The sequence below is a fragment of the Odocoileus virginianus genome, chromosome 30 (genome assembly GCF_023699985.2).
Source record: "Odocoileus virginianus isolate 20LAN1187 ecotype Illinois chromosome 30, Ovbor_1.2, whole genome shotgun sequence".
In the NCBI taxonomy this organism is placed as follows: Eukaryota; Metazoa; Chordata; class Mammalia; order Artiodactyla; family Cervidae; genus Odocoileus; species Odocoileus virginianus.
Window position 1 is genome coordinate 1,491,830 of NC_069703.1, and position 23,059 is coordinate 1,514,888.

Consider the following 23,059-nt stretch of genomic DNA (forward strand, 5'->3'; position numbering starts at 1 on the left):
TCTGGATGTGAGAGCTGGACCATAAAGAAGGCTGAGCACCAAAGAATTGATGCTTTTGAACTGTAGTGTTGGAGAAGACTCTTGAGAGTCCCTTGGACTGCAAGGAGATCAAGCCAGTCCATCCTAAGGGAGATCAGTCCTGGGTGTTCACTGGAAGGACTGATGCTGAAGCTGAAGGTTCAATACTTTGGCCACCTGATGAGAAGAGCTGACTCATTGGAAAAAACCCTGATGCTGGTAAAGATGGAAGGCAGGGGGAGAAGGGGACGACAGAGGATGAGATGGTTGGATGGCATTGCTGACTCAATGGACATGAGTTTGAGCAAGGTCCAGGAGATGGTGAAGGACAGGGAAGACTGGTGTGTTGCAGTCCACGGAGTCTTAGAGTTGGACATGGCTGAGCGACTGAACAACAACTCCATGTTATATGCCTCTTTTCTGGCTAAAAATCTAAAGCACAGAGGACCCTGGTGGGATACAGTCCATAGGGTAGCAAAGAGCTGGACATGACTGAAGCAACTTAGCCTGCATGCACATCACTTGCTTTAGATATAAATTATGTTCACTCTGTTTCATAATCACGGTTGCTATTGCCTTACTCAAAACCAGCAAACTGAACTTGAAACACCTCAAAGAACCAGGTTTTGGTCAAGATATGTCTCTTCTCTACAACCTCATGGTTAATAACCTGTTTATCTATTTGGGCACACATAGTCAGAATAAGGATATCCTTCATCTATAATGATTCAATACATCTGCAAAGAACAAATAAAAACCATACAATCTGCCAAAAATAAGGTATATATATTTAATGGGAAAGAAAATATTTCCAAAGGACATCGTCGGTGATGTGAACCTGGTAGTGTTATCACAAAGTGGTTGCATTTTCTATTTCGACAACAACAAAAAAGTGTGAAATTTCTACACTGAATATATCCAACATGCATATGTGTGCCTTATATACTTAATACACACTGCACACACACACACACACACACACACACACGTCATTAAACATATGAGAAGATAATGAGTGGTGGTTAACAGCATGGTGTCTGGAGTCAGCCTGGTAGGGTTCAAATCCTAGTTCTTCCACTTACTGTTTGGTTTTGGGTGGTTTGCTTAACCTTCGTGTGCCTCAGTTTCCTTTTGTGTAAAATGAAAACTGTTAGTGTATCTAACTTCATAAGGTTGCATGCATGTGTGCTAAGTTGCTCAGTCATGTCTGACTCTTTGCAACCCTATGGACTGTAGCCCGCCAGGCTGCTCCGTCCATGAGATTCTCCAGGCAAGAATACTGGAGTGGATTGCCATGCCCTCCTCCAGAGGATCTTCTTTACCCAGGGATTGAACCCTTGTCTCGGCATCTCCTGCATTGCTAGGCGAACTGTTTAGCACCACCTAGGAAACCCTTTATAAGGTTAGCAGGAGGATTAAATGGCTCCATGAATGTAAATATTACCACGGTACTTGCCACACAGGAAACACACGCTTTTGAAAATCCTGCCATCTTTTGATGACTAGAATTCAGATTCATTCTTTTTTTTTTTTTATCTTCCAGACGGATGTTATGTTGTGATGTTGGAACATGGGGCTTGTATTCCCTGATTTAAGGGACAGGACTCTCTGAGTTGGAATATACTAGAAACTGAGTGAGAAAACTCAAGAAAAATTTGTGTATGGTAGTTTGGTGAGTAAGCACTGGAAGTAAGGCAGGCATGCCCCATTAGCAGAGTACAGTTTACCCAAGCAGGTAAAAGGGAAACAAGTAATGAGAAGAGTTAATTTAGTGGTAGAAATACAATCTAGGCTTAGAAGTTTTGTTTCCTTTATTCTACCTTCATGTAGTATTTCATTATTTTTATATAAAACGGAAGTTACCTGATTTCTACTGTCTGAACTAAATAAAAATTATGAAAACATATGAAATATATTAATGTTTCCAATACTTTCTTCCTGTATATCTTGGTACTCTACACCAGATCCACATCTGCACCCATCATGTCCTAATTAAGTTTCACTAATCATTGCATGATAAATAGCATAGTTGAGGCATAATTACTGAGAAAAATTCAAAAGACTCTTCAGAACTTATGTGAAAATCCAATTCTTTTCTAAGTAGCCCAGTACGTGGAAGACCTGAGGTATGTCTTTATTTTAAAGACTATGATTTATTTTCAAATTTCAATTTTATTTTGAAAGTCTCACTTCTTGCAAAGCCCAACTCAAATTTGGAGGAGGGTTAGTTGTCTATTTTTTGGTTTGTCTTTTTTTGGAATGACCTGTTGTGCATTTGAAGAGGCATCATTATTTATTCATCTTGCTAAGTAATACTTAAAGTGTTCAGCTTCAGTTTGAAGACCTGACTATTTGCCTGGTGGCTCAGATGGTAAAGAGTCTGCCTGCAATGTGGGAGGCCGGGGTTCTATCCCTGAGTTGGGGAGTTCCCCTGGAGAAGGCAATGGCAACCCACTCCAGTATTCTTGCCTGGAAAATCCCATGGACAGCTACAGTCAATGGGGTTGCAAAGAGTTGGACACAACTGAGCAACTTCATGCTCTTTCTTTCTATTGGCTGAGAGGTGTGTGAGTCATAGACATGGTGTTTGTAGGCACAGACCATTGCCCAGACTGTGTTACAAATGCTCCTCCTATTTATAATGGTACTTCTTAAGTTGTGCGAAATCTTGAAAAAGTACAAATTATTTTTTCTTGTTTAAGATAGGTAGATTAATACATAAAAGAAAGAAATAACACAATTAAACTCTTTTATATTAGGACATAGATTTGCTAAAAATGCAAGCATCAGCATATTTTTCTTGAAATTATGGAAGAGGAAAGCGGTGTGTTTCCCTAAATCAGGAGCTATATATTTCCCCCTCTCTCTGGAAAAAAATTTCTGGGCAAAAGGAAGTGTTAAAGGAATGAGAGATGTCTCCTCTTCAGACCCCGCCCATCTATACAAACAGATAATACAATGCCACTTTGCACAGGTGACAACCTTGTCTTCCTAGTAGAGTAGAGGCAATTTGAGGGAGGCAGCATACTAACTATAGGTGACTTAGAACTAAGAAAGTTTTCTTGTAAAGCCTTAGATCCAACTAAAACTTTGGATTTTCTGGACTAGAATGATTTTGTATTTTTGTGTGTGTGTGTGTGTGTGTGTGTGTGTTTTATTCTCTCCATGAATAAACTCACATTAGAAGCCAGTCCTAATTATGGTAACCGCGTTTACAGTTCTAAGGCAAGAGAGCAAAGGGAATCAATAGAAAGAAAACACCCTGGGGGGAAGACTGAATGAACTCATGGTTCACTAAAATTTTGTGACTAAGCAGCATCTTCTTTAGATATCCCACATACAACCCCAACTGATCCTTTTACTTGGGAGAAAACATTTGGAAACTTTCCAATTGCAACACAATCTTTTTTTCAATTGTCAACCAGTAGCAGTTTTAAAAAGAAATGATTTCGAAATCTTAAGACTTAGAGGTGTCCTAATTTTCCCTATTAAACTCATAACCCAAATGTACTGAAGTCAGCAGGATCTAATGCCTAATTCACTTATATGCATGGTGAAATCTAGTGCTAAGGAGCATCCTCGGCCATTGCCCCGCTTCAAATATTCATGATTCTCCACAGTCCAAAATGCATTAAAGGCGGGAATGATGCCAATGACACACAGTCTTCCTAGTGACAAGAAGCCTTCTTAGATCAAAGGAGCAAGATGTTAAAGACTTCAAACTAAACTGTCTTTGTGAGAGAGGCTCACAAAAGGGATGCCAAATCCCACACCCTGTTTTCAGTTACAGAACATCAATGAAATAAAGGAAAAAATAGATGCTTTTCATTTTCTCTTCTGAACTCTTTTTACTAAATGACTTTGCTTTTCTCCTTTCTTACCATTACAGTTAAACACAAGGATTTGATGCGTAAAAACTGAAAAACATCATTAATGCTTTCAAAGACAAAATGAATGACTACTGAGGAATTAATAGCATTTAAGTTAATATGATTTTGCTAAAGGGGGCTGTGTGTTGAGAATAATACAAGAGCAATGTTAAGATGGGCACAGGAGCCATAAAGCACATGTATGAAGCAAATATGCATAATAATTTAGGCTGCTCCTTTATGTCATTTGTCGTCCAGCTCCATATGTTCTTACACCTGAGCTCCCTTCCTTGATCTAGTCTAATACCTTGGAAATGTTAGGCATGCAGCCAATTTCATACTCAGCCATTCCTATGACCAGACCCAGCTAACAACTTGCTTTTTTCTTATATTAAATCAGGAATCAACCCCAGGGCTCTGAACTACTTCTGACTGACAGGACCAACAGAAAGTTCTAGGCTAATTACTTCTTAGGACTACTTTCCAGCACAAAGAGTTGCTGCTGACCTACTTTGGACTTACTGAAATAATTTATCAGGTAAGATAATTAAGGGAATATAAAACTGTTTCTAAAACCAAGCAAGTACCAGAAATATTTGTTGAAATCATAAGTCAGTATTCCCAGTGCTATCAGATGGGGCTTTATTGCTTTACAATGAGTCAATTTTATTATGCCTGACTTAGAAGCCCTTCTTTTTTTATAAATTATACTTGGCAGAATGTATTTGAGAGTCTCTTTGATGTATAAATGTATTATTTTTGACTCTTTTTCAGCCTATATATAAAGAGAAACAATCTTCTAAGCCCTCCTTTTCTTTGCCTCTTAACCCTTTCCCCATAAATAGGTATGCGCATCCCTTCGCACAGGTGTTCCATTATTTTTGAAGTCTGTTCTGAGTAAAGGGATGCCTCATTGTGAGAGTAGATTTATCTGTGGTGTGGATCACTTACCATGTGGACTTTTAACTCTCTTTTGAAAGCATAATTGGTTCTTACATATAGGTAAATATCTATAACTGAAGAGTCTTTTGTAGCAATGTTCTTTCTTTTCTGCTGAGAAAATCTGCCCATTTTCTATAGCCTTGATATTTTCCATAAGAAAAAGAAAACAAGAGGAAAACCTTGAAAGGACACCATAGAACATAAGGGAGAGGTTGTTTAAGCTTAGAAATCATCTGTTTTTTCCCAAAATAAAGGCATTAACATGTTATATTATTAGTATCATGGTTTATCAATGTCATTCTTTGTTATTTTTTCTCCTATTCCTCTACTCTTCTTACCCTTCCCCCATTTACTTTTTAAAATTTTCTTTCCCATGTCCAATGTAACTTGCTTCTTAACTAAAAAACTCATCTAACTATGAAAACAAGATCAGTTGATTGCATACTGGCTTTTTAATTCTAACAAAGGTTTACCTTCATCTAGAAAATATCTGAATATCCCTGAATAGCTAGATTTAGTCCTTGTAGTAAAATGTAAATATTAATTCCTTAATATAGGGTTAAAAAAATCAGGAATTAATATTTTACATTTGTTTCAGTACTGCAGTTACAATAATATTATTTCTCAGTAGAATTTATTCACTTATTCATTTATCTTGCTATTACTTTGTAATGTAGAGTTGAGGAAACTTTATGCATAAAACTAGTTTAGTTAATGCCAAAGGAAAAAACAAAGCTAAACACTGACTTGTAGTCTTTGTTTCCACACAGCATACACAGTGTTTTATATTTGTGAGAGAACCTGACCATTGTTTCATCCAAAATCAATAGCACATCAAGCTCCCCTGATCCAGTTGACTAGTACTAGTCAGATCACTCCCCTATTGCTTCCTATCTTACTTTATAGCCTCTTGCATTCCATGCCTATTTAATTTCATTTATTGCTTTATTCTTGTGTCCTTCAGCTGTTTTCAATCTGCCCTTCATGGCCATAGCTAAATACAATATGATAACATACAAAGGTATTTATGTAAATGAAAATCAATACACTTCTCATTTCAGCACCATTCGTTCTTGCTTACATTGGACATTTTTAGTACATTTTATTTAAACGCGAACAACTTTTCATTCTTGCCGGGGAAGTATAATCATCTTCTTGGCTCCCTGCCCCCTGCATCCCTCTAATCTTCACAGCTATGGCCACTTAGCCCCATCTGGAGGTTCAGCTTTATTCTGCATTTTGGAACTAATCTTGTCTCTAGGCTGGGGGCGTACAAGATGTCCTAGCCAAAAACTAACTGATTCATCCACCAGCAGCCTTGCTGCTGGCTTCATTCTGACCCTGTAACTTATTTCTGAGATCCAAGGGCTTGTCTCAGCCCTTTGTAGCCAAGACTTGGCTCTGTACACTACTTCCAGTAGGTGGGTATCCAGTATCCGTCCTTGGTTCATTTTCCAATTCATTGATGACTAAGGTTCTGCTTTGCCCTTCTTCCTGTTCCCTTTGTAACTGAATTTGTTGTCCTAATTCCAGTAGCCATGGCTGTTGAATCTTTCTGATGCTGCATAACTTGCTCTAATCTCCTTGTTCTGTCTACCCACATACCACAGGTCTGAACTTTCGCTAGAACACCAGAGTGACACTGCTTGCCTGGACATTTTTGCACTGCCTGCTGCAGGCTTCTCTCTTGTCCCCAGCTCTAACCCTGCAGGTCTTGAGTCACTGGATCTAAGCTGCCTGCAATCTGTCCATCACATTATTCCAGACATGACAGGGGAGAAATATTTTAATTGCATCTTTGGTTGAATTGTTATGCTAACATCCTCGAGTTACTTTTACCTCATATCTTTATCTTGACCTGCCACTTAAACACTTTAAAATTCAATTTCCTCTTTGTAAAGTGATCATAATAGAATCTACTCCTAGGGTTATTATATAACTGAGAAAAAAAAGAATGCATACATATAGGTCAAGCCCATAGTAAATAATCAGTCATTTTCATCTGCTATTATTGTATCATTTCTTAGATCTTTGCAGTTGTAAAGTGAAAACATGTCACTTAAAAGTGATCATTAGACAAGAATGGGGAATGGGAAATTCTTAAGAAAAATTAGGGATCCGTGTGAATTTGTTAAAAGTAAAATAGCTGATAGCAAGATATTTAATATCATTAAAAATAAAGTTAAACTATAGATGTAGTCATCAACAAACATTAAAAACCAAGATCTTTTAAAGATACATTTCCTATCAATGTGTCTTAATATATAATGACTAAAACTGCACAGAGCTTTAAAGTACTTCAGCCAGTTCAGTTCAGTCATTCAGTCCTGTCTGACTCAAAGCATTTCGAAGGAGAATAATTCTCTGAGTCAGTCATTTATCTTAGAGCAATATTTATACAACCATCTGGGGAGTTTTAAAAAGTAAAGTTTTAAGTCCCACTTCTATGAAATTCTGATGGACTAATTTTTGACATGGAACTAAAGATGTGTTCCAAAAATTCCCTAAGTAATCCTGATGATCAGCCAGGTTTGGGAACCAAAAATTCATCAGTCATTAAGATGTCCAGGAGATTCTTAAGAACACATATGTTTGTTTACCTCAGGATGGTCAAGCTAGTGCATAGACTCCCTGACTTGGCTCCTAGCTGACCACTGGCTAGAAATGTCTGACAGGCACGGGAATGCTACTGAAGCCAGCTTTTATTAATGGGTGACTGTTTCACCTCGCTGGGTAACTAACAGCAGTGCCTACTTGTAAGTACTTTGTTAATTTACCTTAAGAATCTCAGTTTGCTCAGTTGGAATCCTCAGTTTAATCTACATTAAAAATACTCTAAATTGTTTCAGGCACAGACTGTTTCATGTTTGTCAAATTTTTTAATTTTTCCTGTTTCTTAGCTAAATTCCCTCCACCCACAAAGTGTTTGATCAAAATGGCCATGCTTTTCCCCCAATTTTACTGAGGCATAATTGGTATATAAGACTGTAAATGTTAAGGTATGCAATGTGTATATTGCAATGTGATCACCACCACAGTGTTAGCCAACACTCCCATCCCCTCACATAATTACCAGTTATTTTTTATGTGTGGTGAACATTTAAGATTTACTCCCTTACCTACTTTGATCAAAATGATTGTTAACTGCTCTAGGCAAACACACACACACAAATGAAAGGGCTCCTGTTTGCTTTCCTGAAAGGTATGTGTATAAAAGTTGTATATTAAGAGAGAGAGATGGAGAGAAAGAAAGATTGCCTCTTTCTACTATTACGCCACACAAAGACCTTTGGGGTGTTCACTGTGGGTATGAGAGCTGGGTAGGGCCAATACATGTGGCCCCTGGAGAAGGAAATGGCAACCTACTCCAATAGAACAGTGGATGCCCTAGAAGGCAGACCTATTTAAAATAATGAATATTCAAGATCTGTTCAGTGTATCTTTAAAGGAGAAGCTGGGTAACACCCGGGTGAAGGGAGTAGTTGATCCTAGACGGTGGCTCAGAAACCATGCCTTGCCCTAACAGCTCCCTAATTCAGCTATGGGTGTACATATATACACCTTTAAATAAAATCTCTGTGGTTACCCAAATCCACCATCCTGGAGCAGATTAGCAAGTATCCATTGTTTCTTGACCATGCTTCTTGAGAGATACTCTGGTAGATACACTTTTTCTCTCCATCTCTTACCATTGACAGTATTTGGGAGTCTCAGTGATATCTTACTGTACCTTATCAAGTAATTCCCTAGAGAGCGGTTTGACTGACCCAACTCTTAGTTTAGCTGCAGAAATTCCTTCCTGTTATTGTAGCCCTCATCTTTCTTAGTTGAGAACTGGATTTAAAAAAATGCTGAAAATGTCTTCTTTTAGGAAATAACTGATACAGTAAAAATAAATTATTTATCATTATTTTGTTTAAAAGAATAAAACAGCACATTACCAGACATCCTCAGCATCTTCATCACATTCTGCACCAAACTGGCAAATATCACAGGTGGATGTCTCCTTTTGACTGGTTTCTCCTGAGCCTTCATGGACTATAGGACAGAAAAAATGGAACAAAAAGAATTCAGATAAGTGCACATAATATCAATTCCAAGAATATTTTATATGAAAGTTGCTACTTTTCCAATGGACTTCTTTGCAATTGGAGCTCCATTAAGATTGTCATATTCAACACTCTTCTCTAAATTTGAAGAAAACAATGATATGCTAGTTACTGAAATGTAGTGAATAATTCTTTTTACCACAAAAATAAAACAAACAAGATAGTTTACTGGATTTATCAAAATGGGTTGGTTAATAAACCATATGAAAGAATTAATTAAGAAGAATTTAAATTGGATGGTATCTCCGACTCAATGGACATGAGTTTGAGTAAGCCCTGGGAGATGGTGAAGGACAGGGAAGCCTGCAGTGCTGCAGTCCATGGGGTCACAAAGAGTCAGACATGACTGAGTGACTGACCAACAACAAAACTGCTACTGGCCTAGAGCAAAAATCTAGTGTCTATAAGAAAATTTTCTCAGTCCTAAGTTATAGACTTTTTTCATTCAAAGGCTTTAATATATAATTTATAAAATTTAGGAGGGCAGCTTTGACTTTTTAGATATGTCTTTTCCCCACCTCAAGATGTAAAAAGTACTTATAAGGAAAAATATATTAATTATAAATTTTAAAAAACACATTTTAATTGATTTTTACACACTTTCTTGAACCTTACATAAATGTTGCACAGAGCCCATCATAGTGATTTCTTCTATAAGGGCTATGAACATATATTTTATTTAAAAATATATACTTATCACTGATGATAGTTATTCATGTAGACTTAGACCATAAAGCACAAGTGTAAAAATGTGCTGCATACAATTTACTTATAAAATTAAGCTTTCAAAATCAGGAAACAATAGTGTACATCAATTTTAAAAATTTAGTATTTGAGTTCAAAAAATAAAAATCTGAGCAATACTTTTAGATGAAGATTACTATTTACCAATTAAAAAATATGTAGTTGACAGCAAAAATAACTTTGCTTATAGATGAAAAACTGCAACAACCTAACAACTGCATAGATAATATTATTCCATGGACAGATTATATACTTAAAAACATGTTTAAATCTAGAGATCCTTAAAAAGTGCACTTTTGAAAAAGGTTATGCATTTTAAATAGAAAAAGAACATAAACAATTAAGTATGGCACTGGCTTCTAGCATTATGAACCCTAGTAAGGTACTTTTTTTTTTTTTGTAAGGTACTATTTTTAACAAAGACATCATTTATTAAAGTGCACCCTGAACCTAACATATTCAACCTTACTTATTTAATATGATATTTTCATAACTTATTCTTTGTCTATTAACATGAGAGTTATTGATAGTTACAAAAGCAAAGCTCTTTATTCCTTATTTTCCAATTTACTGCTCTGCAAATAAGTGATATGATTTACCAGAATAACAACAACCAAACCAAACCATCATTTAGAGTTGTGTTTTACAGTTTTTCCGGGAAAGATAGATTTAGTTTTTCCAAAGCAACATTTTTCTCCCACACTTGATTTGCATTGCACTTTAACAAAGTTATGAATTAAACAGACCAACTTCAATTGCAAAAGGATTGATGGTATAGTTTTAAAATTGAAGTCTAAAATAATGGTGTTCCTCCCCAGAAAGAAAGAGGAATTCTAGACTCTGCTAAAATAGACAGCACTTATTATCCACTCTATTACATTAATAGAGGCGAGACCATTAGAGTGGACTATGGGGATAAGAAGGAAGCTGGGGCCTCACCTCAGGGGAGCCTGAACAGCTGAGGCCCATCTCTTTATTACTTTCTTATTATTAATGCAACACAGAAACTGCTAATGGGAAAGAGCCTTTTAGTGTTAGCAAGATTAGCAGCTTCTAGACTAAAACTTCACATCACTCAGGAAACATACTAACACAATGGGAAGGTCCTTAGTGAACAGTTATAGCCACTTATGGGCAGCCCCATCTTCCTTCACAGCAGGGATCCTTGATTAGGGATCTACTGGAAGTAATCCAGGCAATGAATCCTGCTAACTCAGCGGAACTAATAATAATATTTCTACTGGAAGTCACATTACATTTCTATAAAAGGGCAGTTACTGGTAGACTTGAGATGTTTAGAAATTCTCCCACATGGAGAAGTAAGCCCAGAAGTAGCAGTAGCAAACCCTCTCTCAACAAATATTCTGGGAATAAAATGTGAAGCAATCACAGTGAAAAATAAAGTATTTCCATACTTTCTGAAGCACAGACTTGCCCCTTTGCAATAAGCAAATCAGCACCCAGCTTTCATTTAACACTATAGACCAATGGTTGGGCTCAGAACCTCTGGTAGATCTGGTTTGTTAATTTATGTATTTTTTTTAAAGATGAGCTGCTATCTTATCTTAGGTCGCTCTGTCATGTCAAACTCTTTGCCATCCCTTGGACCGTAAGGGCTCTAGGCTCATCCGTCTAACAGATTTCTCAGGCAAGAATACTGGAGTGGTTTGTCATTTCCTTCCCCAGGGGATCTTTCCGACCCAGGGACTGAACTCAAGTCTCCTGCATGGCAGGCAGATTCTTCACCACTAAGCCATCAAATAAGTACTCAGGGTGCTATGGCTGTAGACTATGTATTGTTTTTTAGATAAATGCCTTGAGATATCCTTGGAGGTACTGAATTTGTAGGGCTGGGGGTTGGAGATACATACATATACATACACACACACACACACACACACACACACACACACTCTTCACAACTTGCCCCTAAGCATCTCTGCCTAAACAATACTGAGAAGACTTCCTCTGTCTCAAGCATCCTCCTCTTGCAGTGAATGTCTGGCTCAGGACTTCTGTCACTTTAAAGTGCACAGGACGAGATCAGGCGTGTTCAGGGTGGTATGGCCGTAGACTCTAAGGAAGCCGTGGTACATATACATCATGGAATATTACTCAGCCATTAAAAAGAACTCATTTGAATCAGTTCTAATGAGATGGATGAAACTGGAGCCCATTATACAGAGTGAAGTAAGCCAGAAAGACAAAGACCAATACAGTATACTAACACACATATATGGAATTTAGAAAGATGGTAATGATAACCCTATATGCAAAACAGAAAAAGAGACACAGATGTACAGAACAGACTTTTGGACTCTGTGGGAGAAGGCGAGGGTGGGATGTTTTGAGAGAACAGCATCGAAACATGTATATTATCAAGGGTCAAACAGATCACCAGCCCAGGCTGGATGCATGAGACAAGTGCTTGGGCCTGGTGCACTGGGAAGACCCAGAGGGATGGGATGGAGAGGGAGGTGGGAGGGGGGATCGGGATGGGGAACACATGTAAATCCATGGCTGATTCATGTCAATGTATGACAAAACCCACTACAATATTGTAAAGTAATTAGCTTCCAACTAATAAAAGTAAATGAAAAAAAAAAAAATAAAGTACACGGGAAGCACCTGGAGGTTTTGTTAGAATAAAGATTCTGATTCAGTAAATGTGAGGTGTATCCTGAGGCTCTAAATTTCTTACAGGCTCCCAGAAACTGCTGCTGCTGGTCCATAGATCACATTTTGAGTAGCAAGGATAGCACTGTGTTTTTCCAACCACAATTCACAATGTGTTAGTGGGTAGGGAAATAGAGTTAGTGGGTCACGATCAGCATTTTTACAAACATTTTTGTAAACATGAAGCAGAAGGTACTGGGACAGAAAACACAGACTGCATTTTATTTAGCAAGTATAGTATTTATTTTATAACACTATTTTTGTTGTACATATAATATCTCACCAGGGCTACAATGTAAATTTCATTTCTTTCTAAAGGTCATAGTCACAAAAGCTTGAAAACCATTGAATTAGCACATGCTAGATGCTTGGAAATCATGTGTTGAACTGTACTGTTCCTTTTTCCTGTTCTTTTCAAAGTATAAAAAACAGGAAGAAGTGGTGCTTAATTATTTGCATTCATTTGCTGATTATGCGGGAATGAGATTAATTTATAATAAAGTATTATTTTAACCATACATTTGCACTTTAAACCTTTTATTCTGAGTTGTAAAGTAAAAGAATTATTTCCCTCCATTCTATAAAACACTGGAGGAGGGCATGGCAACCCACACCAGTATTCTTGCCTAGAGAATCCCATGGAGAGAGGAGACTGGCAGGCTGTGGTCCATGGGGTCACAGAGTCAGACAGGACTTAAGTGACTAAACACAGCACACATTCTACAAAAGGTTAGGTTTCAGCACATGATTGAGGGAAATTTGAGGAGTAAGGGAGGTGGAACTCCTGAAAGCATATTTTATATAACTGTGTGGTTTAGCTGCTAAATTGTGTCCAACTCTTTGCGACCCCATGGACTGTAGACCACCAGGCTCCTCCGTCCATGGGATTTTCCAGGCAAGAGTACTGGAGTGGGGTGCCATTTCCTCTTCCAGGGGCTCTTCCTGAGCCAGGGATCAAATCCTGGTCTCCTGTTCCCTGGTCTCCTGATTGCTGCAGGCAAACTCCTGCATTGCAGGCAGATTCTTTGCCAACTGAACCACCAGGGAAGGCCATTTTATGGCTTTTTAATATATTTTATATATGCTACCCTTCCCTGGTGGCCCAGATGGTAAAGTGTCTGCCTACAATGCGGGAGACCTGGGTTTGATCCCTGGGTCGGGAAGATCCCCTGGAGAAGGAAATGGCACCCCACTCCAGTACATTGGCTAGAAAATCCTATGGATGGAGGAGCCTGGTAGGCTACAGTCCACGGGGTTGCAAAGAGTTGGACACGACTGAGCAACTTCACTATGCTATGCTATAGTTATAAGTGATTTAATTAATTCCTATAAGAGTTTTCTGGATTGGAACATAATAAGAGATGATTAAATTGCCTCTCTCCTAAATTTTCCCTGCCCTCATGGTTTCATCCGGAAATTGTTACTAAAATTCCTTTATAATGACCCTGTTCTGGCCCCACTCAGCTTCTCACAGTGGATGTGCCTGCCTATTAGTACAGTTCTCTTACGAACTCACTATAATGCCTCTGTGCCTCTTATAATATTCCTAACTTATACTATTTCTTTTTTTGATTCTTTAAATCAGAATTTCAAGCTTTTTAAAATTTTATTTTTAATTGGTGTCACGTTGGTTTCTGCCATACATCAATGTGAATCGGCCATAGGTATACATATGTCTCTTCCCTCTTGAACTTCTCTCCCCATCCCACCCTTTTAAAAAATATGGAATTTTTCACATGCACAGGGGCCATGCTAATCTCTTTATCATTCCAATTTTAGTATATGTGCTGCTGAAGTGAGCACACTATGGTATACTATTTCTGAAAACATGAAATATTAATGTTTAAACAGTTATTCAATGTCATTTATTTGATTCAAAATTTCAATAAATTTGACATTCAGTGAAACATTCATGTCTTTCAATCAATATTGAGGAACACATGCCAAGGACCAACTCAACCATTCCAGAAAGTTTGATTTTGCCGCCTTTTCAGCCATTTCTCTACCACTGTTCTTTCTATATAAGCTGATCAGTAATCTGATCTGTCACCACAGATGAACTAGTCTAGAATATCACATCAAAGGCATCATACACTATGTAATTATTGTGTTCAGCTTCTTCCAGTTGACATCCTAGTTTTTAGATGAATTTGGGCACTTTCCCACATCAGTAGTTTATTTCTTTTTGTTACCTGGTATTCAGTTGAGTGAATATACCACAGTTTATTTTTCCATTTTTTTGTTGAAGGACATCTGGTTGTTCAGTTACTGGCTGGAAACAATAACTATTTAGGAATAAAGCTGTTATACATTCTTGTAAAAGACATTTTGTGTACATGAGTTACTCCTCTTAGACGAATACATCACAGTGGGATTCTGATATTCAGATAGCCATCCATACCAGCTCTCATTTGCTTATTGTTTCTATCAATTTTTTTTTTTTACTTTCAACTTGTATGTTAGCTTATGTCTAAAGTGTGTTTTCTGTAAACAACATATAGTAGAATCTCACTTTCTAAAAATTTTATTTACTGTTAATTCTGACCGTGCTGGGTCTTCCTTGCTGAGCATGGACGTTCTCTAGTGGTGGTGGGTGGAGGTCCCTCTAATTGCGTGCAGAGGCTTCTCCGGCTGCAGAACACAGGCTCTGGGCGCTCAGACCTCAGCTGTTGTGGCTCCTGGGCCCTAGAGTTGGGGCTCAGCAGTTGTGCACATGGGCTTAGATGTCCCAGAGCGAGTGGGGTCTTCCTGGACCAGGAATCAAACCCATATTCCCTGCACTGGCAGGAGAATCCTCAACCACTGAACCACCAGAGAAGTCCAGATCTCACTTTTTCCTTTATCTAGTCTGAATATTTCTGCATTTAATCAGGGTATTTATTTAGTCCATTTACTTACTGTAATTATTAATGTGTTTGGTTTTAAATCTCCCAAGTTGGTGTTTGATTCAACATTTTTTTTTTGTTTAACTCTTGAGTTGCAGAAATTTTTAATATATTTTGAGTACAAATCTTGGTCAGATACAATTTATTGGGACATATTTTCCCAGTCTATTTTCTTGAATGCATTTATTATTTTTTTTTGTGGATGTGCAGACATTTTATTTTGATGAAATTATTTTTTATTTTTATGATTTGTCTTTTCTGTGTTATTTCTAAAAAGTCTTCTACTCAAAACTCATATGATATTCATCTGTGCTTTATTCTATTCTCTATGTGTATTAGTTTTTAAATTTTACTTTATGTTTAAGTTTGTAATCTATCTAAAATTGGATTTTGTGCATGATGTGAAGCAGAGATTAATATGCTTTGTTCTTCCCATGTGGATGTGATTTTTCTCTCTTGATCTGTCAATGTGTTGAAATATATTGATTGATTTCCGTAGGTTAAACCAACCTTGCATTTTGTGAAGTGAAGTGAAAGTCGCTCAGTCATGTCTGACTCTGCGACACTGTGGACTGTGTCCATGGAATTCTCTAGGCCAGAATACTGGAGTGGGTAGCCTTTCCCTTCTCCAGGGGATCTTCCCAACCCACCCAGGGATCAAAGCCAGGTCTCCAGCGTTGCATTTACCAGCTGAGCCATAACAAACTTGATCATGGTATATAACCTTTTTGCATATACTGCTGGATTTCTTTTGCTTGTATTTTGGTGAGCATTTTTGTGTCTGTGGTTCACAAGACATGCAGGCTGCAATTTTCTTTTCTTGTATTGTTCTTGTTTTGTTCTAGTATTAGGGTTAAAATGGCCTCAAGATATGAGTTGGGAAGTATTCCCTCTTCCTCTATTTTATGAAAGAGTTTGTGGAAGATTATTATTTCATTGTTTATACAAGGCTATTTAAATTTTCAGGCTTCCTCATGGCTCTGGAGAAGGAAATGGCAACTCACTCCAGTATTCTTGCCTGGAGAATTCCATGGATGGAGGAACCTTGCAGGCTACAGTCCACGGAGTTGCAAAGAGTCAGACACAACTGAGTGACTAACACACACACACACACACACACACACACACACACACACACACACACATTCATAGCTCAGTTGGTAAAGAATCTGCCTGCAATGCAGGAAACCCTGGTTCAATTCCTGGGTTGGGAAGATCCCCTGGAGAAGGGATAAGACCCACTCTAGTCTGTTTGATTGTTTCCTTCTCATTTTTATTATTTTCCTTATGCTATAGAGTTTAATTTATTTTCTAGTTTCTTAAAATGGAAGAAGTGCTTGATTTTATACCATTCTTATTTTCTAATATAGGTATTTATATCCGTACATCTTCTTCTAAAGACTTTTTTTTGTGAAAAATATAAATTGTAATATCCTTTGAGATTTCTTCTTAGACCCATGGGTTATTTAGTAGTGCATTTTTTAACCTCCAAATATTTGTGAATGTTCAAAGGTATATTATTTTTATTTATATTTAACTTAAATATCCAAAATTCATTGGGATACAAATTCACGCAAAAGAGTTGTGTGGTCTTCAGCACACAGAGAAATGTAGAAAAGAGTCACTCCAGGTCTTAAAATTAAATGAAAAATAACAAACATAATATAGGGTTTCATTAAATTAAAAAATTTTAGAGTTAGGTAGGAAGACTTTTAGATCTTTTTACCCAATCCCCATCCCCTCAATGCAAAATTCAATCAAATGATCAACCCGAATGAGAGTTGAAATAAAAAGTAGATTTGTGTGAGCTACAAGAATAAATTGTTTTGAAGTGCTGAAAAGTCTGAAGTATTAAAAAGAGCTCAGTCTGATTGTCCAGGCTTTGAAATAAATCTCTCTGGAGTTTGACAAGTCTATGTCTGGTGTTCAAGATGTTATATATATACTAAAAAAATCCATCCAGAGTGATCTATCCATCATAGTTAGAGAAAATATTCTGTTTAATTTAAATCCTTTGAAATTTATTGAAACTTGTTTTATGGCCCAGAATATGATCCATCTTTTTGACTATTCCATGTGCATTTTAGGATTTGTAACCTCTTACGGGGAGTGATTTTCTATAAATGTTAATTAGCTTAAGTTGATGGTCCAAATCATCCATAACTCTTTTGATTTTTTTGCTTAATTGTTCTATTACTGAGAAAGGTGTGTTAAAATCTCTATTGGTGACAGTCTTTTGCTCTTTTGCTTCATCTTACATTTGGGAGCTCTGAAACTGGGTGTGTAAATGTTTAGTAGTCTACGTCTTCTTTAATGAGTGACTGTTTGGCATTATAAAATGTCCTCTTTTACTCTCTGGTCACTCTATTCATCTCGAAGTCTACTTTGTTCTGATATTCAGAGAAACATACCAGCTCTCTTTCACTTATTGTTTCTTTTTACTTTTAATCTGTTCATTCATTTACGTTCAAAGTGTGTTCCCTGTAAACAACACACAGTTGGATCTTGCTTTTTTTATATAGTCTGAATATGTCTGCATTTACTCAGGGTATTTAGTCCCTTTACTTTAATGTAATTACTGAAATGTTTGGCTGTAAGTCTACCAATACGATGTTTGATTCATATTTAGCCAATCTTTTTGTTTTCCTCTGTTCCCTTTTCTTTTTTTATTTTTCCTGGAGAAGCAAATATTTTATGGTATTTATTTCATCTTACCTCTTCTAATAATTAGTTTGCTATATTTTTTGGTTATTGTTTTGGTGTCTGATTTAATGATTGCAATACACAACTTTAAATGGTAATCTATTACTTCATGAACATTTTTTCAACTTTATAATTATACACTTATCATAGTCTATCTTTTGCATTCTTATTATCATATATCATACTTCTACCTGTGCTACAGCAACTCATGTTCCTTTTAAACATTAGTTTTACTTTAAACATCTGTCCTACTCTAATTTCATAGGCAAAAAGCCAGAAATGTCAGTGCTAATGGAGACTCCTGCCTGTCATTGTTAAATGATTATTTGACTTCTGATTCACATCTTCTCCACTTTTGAAGATTTATCTATAGTCTTACACTCTCCATGGAAGACATTATAGGCATATGGCACTTGTTATAGATTGAATTATTTTGCCTATAAAAGGGGATTGTACATTCCTCTCCATGGCCATATGATTTGAAGTTCCATGACATCACTTATAGGCTTATGACTTGATTTGTCGTTGAAATGTCAGTGGAAGTGAGAATCTATATGAAAGCCAACATGTGGATTTCTACTTTGTTGCTTGTCCCCTTTGCATAAAAAAGACACATTCCAGAACAGAAGCTGTTTCTTCAACCAGTCCCTGAATAAGAAGATAAACAGAGTAGGACCAGGATTGACCATGGCCATGGGAGCAAGAATTATGCCATGCATTGATGTTGTAAGCCTCTGAGGTTGTGAGGTCATTTGTAACCATAGCTTTCCTAGTGAAAGATGGCTAATATGACCTGAATTAATGTTATTAATAAATTCTAAGGCAAGATGTTTCATATCATTTTCCACACCTCAGATTTTGGGAGCATTACTGTACAATTTGGATCTGCTTTTAGTCGTCTCTAAATCTCTCCTTGAACTTCTATTTATTTTCCATACCTGCATAGACTTTGCAATAGTTAAGGCACGTTTATTTTATTATATTTTCATTTTATCTTACCATAGCACTACCTTTCCCAGTCTAGGCACTCTTCCCACTTTCTTCTCCATTTGACTCTAGTACATCACTTTGACAGATATATAATTTGTCCCACTTAAATTAGCCATAGTATACACACTAAACCTAATAGACACAGTAAAGGAAGCCATAAACAAAACAAAGACAATCTACAGGATGAGAGAAATTGTTTGTAGGAAATTAATATCCAAAATATACAAAAATTTACAAGTTCAATAACAACAACAACAAAAACCCCACACAACCCAATCAGAAAATGGGCAGAAGACCTAAATAGAAATTTCTCCAAAGATGACAAACAGATGGCCAACAGGCACATGTAAAGATGCTCAACATCACAAATTATTAGAGAAATGCAAATCAAAACTACAATGAGTTTTCACTACCTTTACACTGGTCAGAATGGCCATCATCAAAAAGTCTACAAGTAACAGATGCTGGAGAGGATATGGAGAAAACAGAAATAGACTCACAGAAATAGAAAACAAACTCATGATTACCAAAGAGGTAAGGCAGGAGGGATAAATTAGAAATTTGGGACTAAGAGATATAAAAACTACTACATATAAAATAGATAAACAACAAGGACCTATTTGTGTAGCACAGGGAACTATATCTTTCAATATATCTTCAATATCTTTCAATAACCCATGATCAGAAATAGTCTGAAAAACAGTATATATGTATAACTGAATCACTTTTTGTATACCTGAAAATTGTAAATCAACTGTACTTCAGCTAAAAAAACAAAAACCCACAAAAAACATAGTATAAGTATGCATAAATAGAAACCTCCATGTGCATCAAGTCTGAAATAAAGTAAGGGGTCCCTGAAACAATCATAATGCATCAACAGAAAGAGTGAGATTTCTAAGCTTAAATATGATTCATAGATACTGGTTCTATACTCACTTAGATTATTAAAAAGTTAAAAAAAATTACACACATTTTATATAGATCTTAATCTGAAGTTTTCAAAATTTAGAATGCATTTTTTTCTTTGCATTTTAGAGTCAATATTAATCTAGTAGTCAGTGTTTTGTGTTTTTGTTTTTTAAATAGATGACAAAATAATCATGCCTTGGTAGGCATGTAATTTTTTCCACTTTATTTACATAGATAAAGGATTTGTCAGTGATACCATTCAATGTTATCTGTTGTAACTAAAATTACTTTATCAAATTGTAAACAGTGATTTTTCTTTCTGAATTACTTGCATAAATTTCTAGCTCATTATCACCAAAAAGCTGAACTTTTGAGTTTATCCTCCAATGAAGGAAAAATTACTCTTAAAGAATAGAAACAAATCAAAATCCTCCATTCCATTTTTTAATTTATACAGTTTTGTCTGTTTTGCCTTTTGTATGGCAGTTTTACCTCTCACTTGCCTCTCCCACATGTAAGTTGAATTTAAATGATGGAAGCTGCTGACAGTTTCTAGAGGCTCAGACAATTCTAAGCTGTTGTTTATGCGCCATAGTCATGTTCTCTTACATTTTCCAAAATTTCCCTAGAAACCTCAATGTCTTTAAAGAAAAATAAGAATAAGAAATACTTTCTTTTTATTCATATTATAATGTGATGATATTGTCATATGAATAATAAGTACACAGTTATCATATTATCGAAATACTGAAACAAGGGGAGTAGCATTTTGGTCTCCTATTTACAAAACTAGCACAGATTAATTCTGTGTGGGTATCAGGGCCATAATGCAGTAGGATGTATTCAGATTTGGGGAAGGAAATTCATTATCTTTGCTTCTTTTTAATTAAAAGAAGTACAAATCCACTGATAATTTTTAATAAGTGATTTAAATGCCAAAAAACTAAAGGAAGGTTGAAATTACAGTTACAGAAAATGGTTTAAAAGAACCAAGTTCATGACTGAGCAAATGTAATTTTATATTAAACACTCAAAAGAAGAGATCATTACAGAAAATCTAATTTTTCATAATTAAGCTAGTTTGCTAGAGCTTGACAAGGATTCTTTAGAAATCACATATAATTTATCTTCTGCACAACTGAAAATAATTTAAGACATTAATACAACATTACTATGTTGAGGCATAATTCTATTGTCATCATTTAAATCTGACTGATTTCACTTAGCCCTGAGTTAGAACTAAAGATACTCAGTTGATTAGAAAATAAAGAGAATGAAGTAAAGAAAGGAGAAATGACAGAAGGAAGGATGGAAAGAAGGAAACAAGGAAGGAAGAAAGCTTATTAAGCTTGATATCAGCCTTGGCAGAATTCATCAGAGCAAGTCACCATGTCAGGCTTCATGAAACTCTTATTGCATCAATCATATGATAATTATACCCAAAGATGCTTTTATTATACTCAGTATAATTAATTTGTATCATTTTATGTATATTAATATAAATAATTAAATTTTTCCTTATTAAATGCCTCAAAGGTGAGAAATTTATATTTTATTGGTAAGTGATGAACATTGACTTGGGCTGAATGAACTACAGTAAAGCATAGTGGGTACCAAATTCCAATTAGAGGACATTAGGTGAGACTAAGAGTTAGTAAGTGGAAACAGTAAATGTACTTGGCACTTTTTGCACAGATTTGCTGATGAGGAAAACAGAATGAGGCATTAGTTAGAAAAGGTCTTGGGTTCAAGAAAGGGATTTTTTTTTTATGAAAGCAAGAAGTTGAAGCATCATTGTCAGGCTGAGAGCAATGATGAAACAGAGAGGAACAAATTTATGGAGAAGAGAAAGAGCCTAAGCATGAAGCCAAGTCCGTGAGAAGGGATGTGTTTACACATGGGTGGAATGTTTGGTCTTAGAAATACAAATATGTCTTCTGGCTCATGGAAGTTATCAACAGATGTAGGCAGGAGGTGACATTGGAAAGGGGAGGATGAAATAGATCTCTCTGATTGTATTTATTGCCTGTATTGTATTTGTACTCAAAAGAAAGGTCATCAGTTGAGAGGAAGTGATAGGAAGAGACAAAACGTGAAATACAGGGGAGTAAATGTGAATGAAGAAAGACCAAGTCTTTGTAAATCATTTTTTAACACTCATTTGTGTTTAACTCTTCTAAATAGTAAATCTCTGGTGAACAAAGATAGAGCTTTATTAACTTACACTTCTGTATGTCATTAGTACATGAGTTTTCGTATTGACAATTTAAAGACATTTTGTGATAGAGAAAGTTTCATTTGAATCATCAGATAAAGATTAAATTGTCAATACAGTCAACTTTAATTTGCTTAATATTTGCTTTGGTAGAGGGACTTTACGATCTAGTAACAACCTATCTGTCATGTTTCTTTCCTATTTTCCCAATCCATCACCATAGTACTAGTTCAGATTCTCATCATACTTACCTAAACATCTAACTACCTGATCTCTGAACTTGTAAACTTGCCTCTCTTAAATATACCTCCCATGTATTTATATTAAAATCAAAATCTTACATGCCATTTAAAGTTGAAAATGACATGAAGTAATCTAAAGGCAGTTATGTGATAGACAAAGTTTAGGCCTAATGCTACAAGAGCTGGATTTGGTTTACTCAGGTTCCTTCTTGATTCCCAGGTGTCTTGCTCATAAAATGAGATGGCTGCCCTGTTTAGCTCATAGGTGGTGGTGAGAAGGTGTGAAAACGCTTTGCACTCTCTAAATCGCTCTGCCACCTTAAGGTGTTAATACCTAAATATTGTTAAAGTTGAAGTAAAGTCATTTTTTATTCCAAGTAAGAAGGTTCGTTGAAGGAAGGTCAAGCTTGGGCATCACAAACATGAATTTTTGGCTCTTGTGAGTGGCCTTACAGTGATAGTGAAGGAGTCTGTAAGGGAGTAGGGAAATACGAATCACAAAACAATATAAAAAAATAGAGGAATAAAAATATTGAGAGAATTGTAGAAAAAGTTTTGTACCAAAACACACTCATTTGGTTTCTCAAATGATAGGGTGAGACGACTGAGGGAGGAGCCGTAAGGGGCGGATGAGAAGTCTCAGAAACATAGCCTCAGAAACTGCTCAAGGAGCTCTGGGCTCTGTTCATCCTGGAACAAAGAAAGCACTCAAATGATCATTTCTTTCTTACTGTTGAAGATAAGAGTAAAATAA

At 36.3% G+C, this 23,059-nt stretch overlaps 1 protein-coding gene and 1 pseudogene across 1 annotated transcript in view; both read right to left on the reverse strand.

The window, feature by feature from the left end:
• Positions 1-23,059, reverse strand: part of TMEFF2 (transmembrane protein with EGF like and two follistatin like domains 2) — a 271,758-nt gene that overhangs the window by 115,347 nt on the left and 133,352 nt on the right. Inside the window, exon 5 of the mRNA XM_070458470.1 lies at positions 8,771-8,867. Within this exon, the coding sequence (XP_070314571.1) occupies positions 8,771-8,867 (97 nt within the window). The remainder of the gene's footprint in view (positions 1-8,770; positions 8,868-23,059) is intronic.
• LOC139032298 (U6 spliceosomal RNA) lies at positions 14,075-14,161 on the reverse strand (annotated as a pseudogene).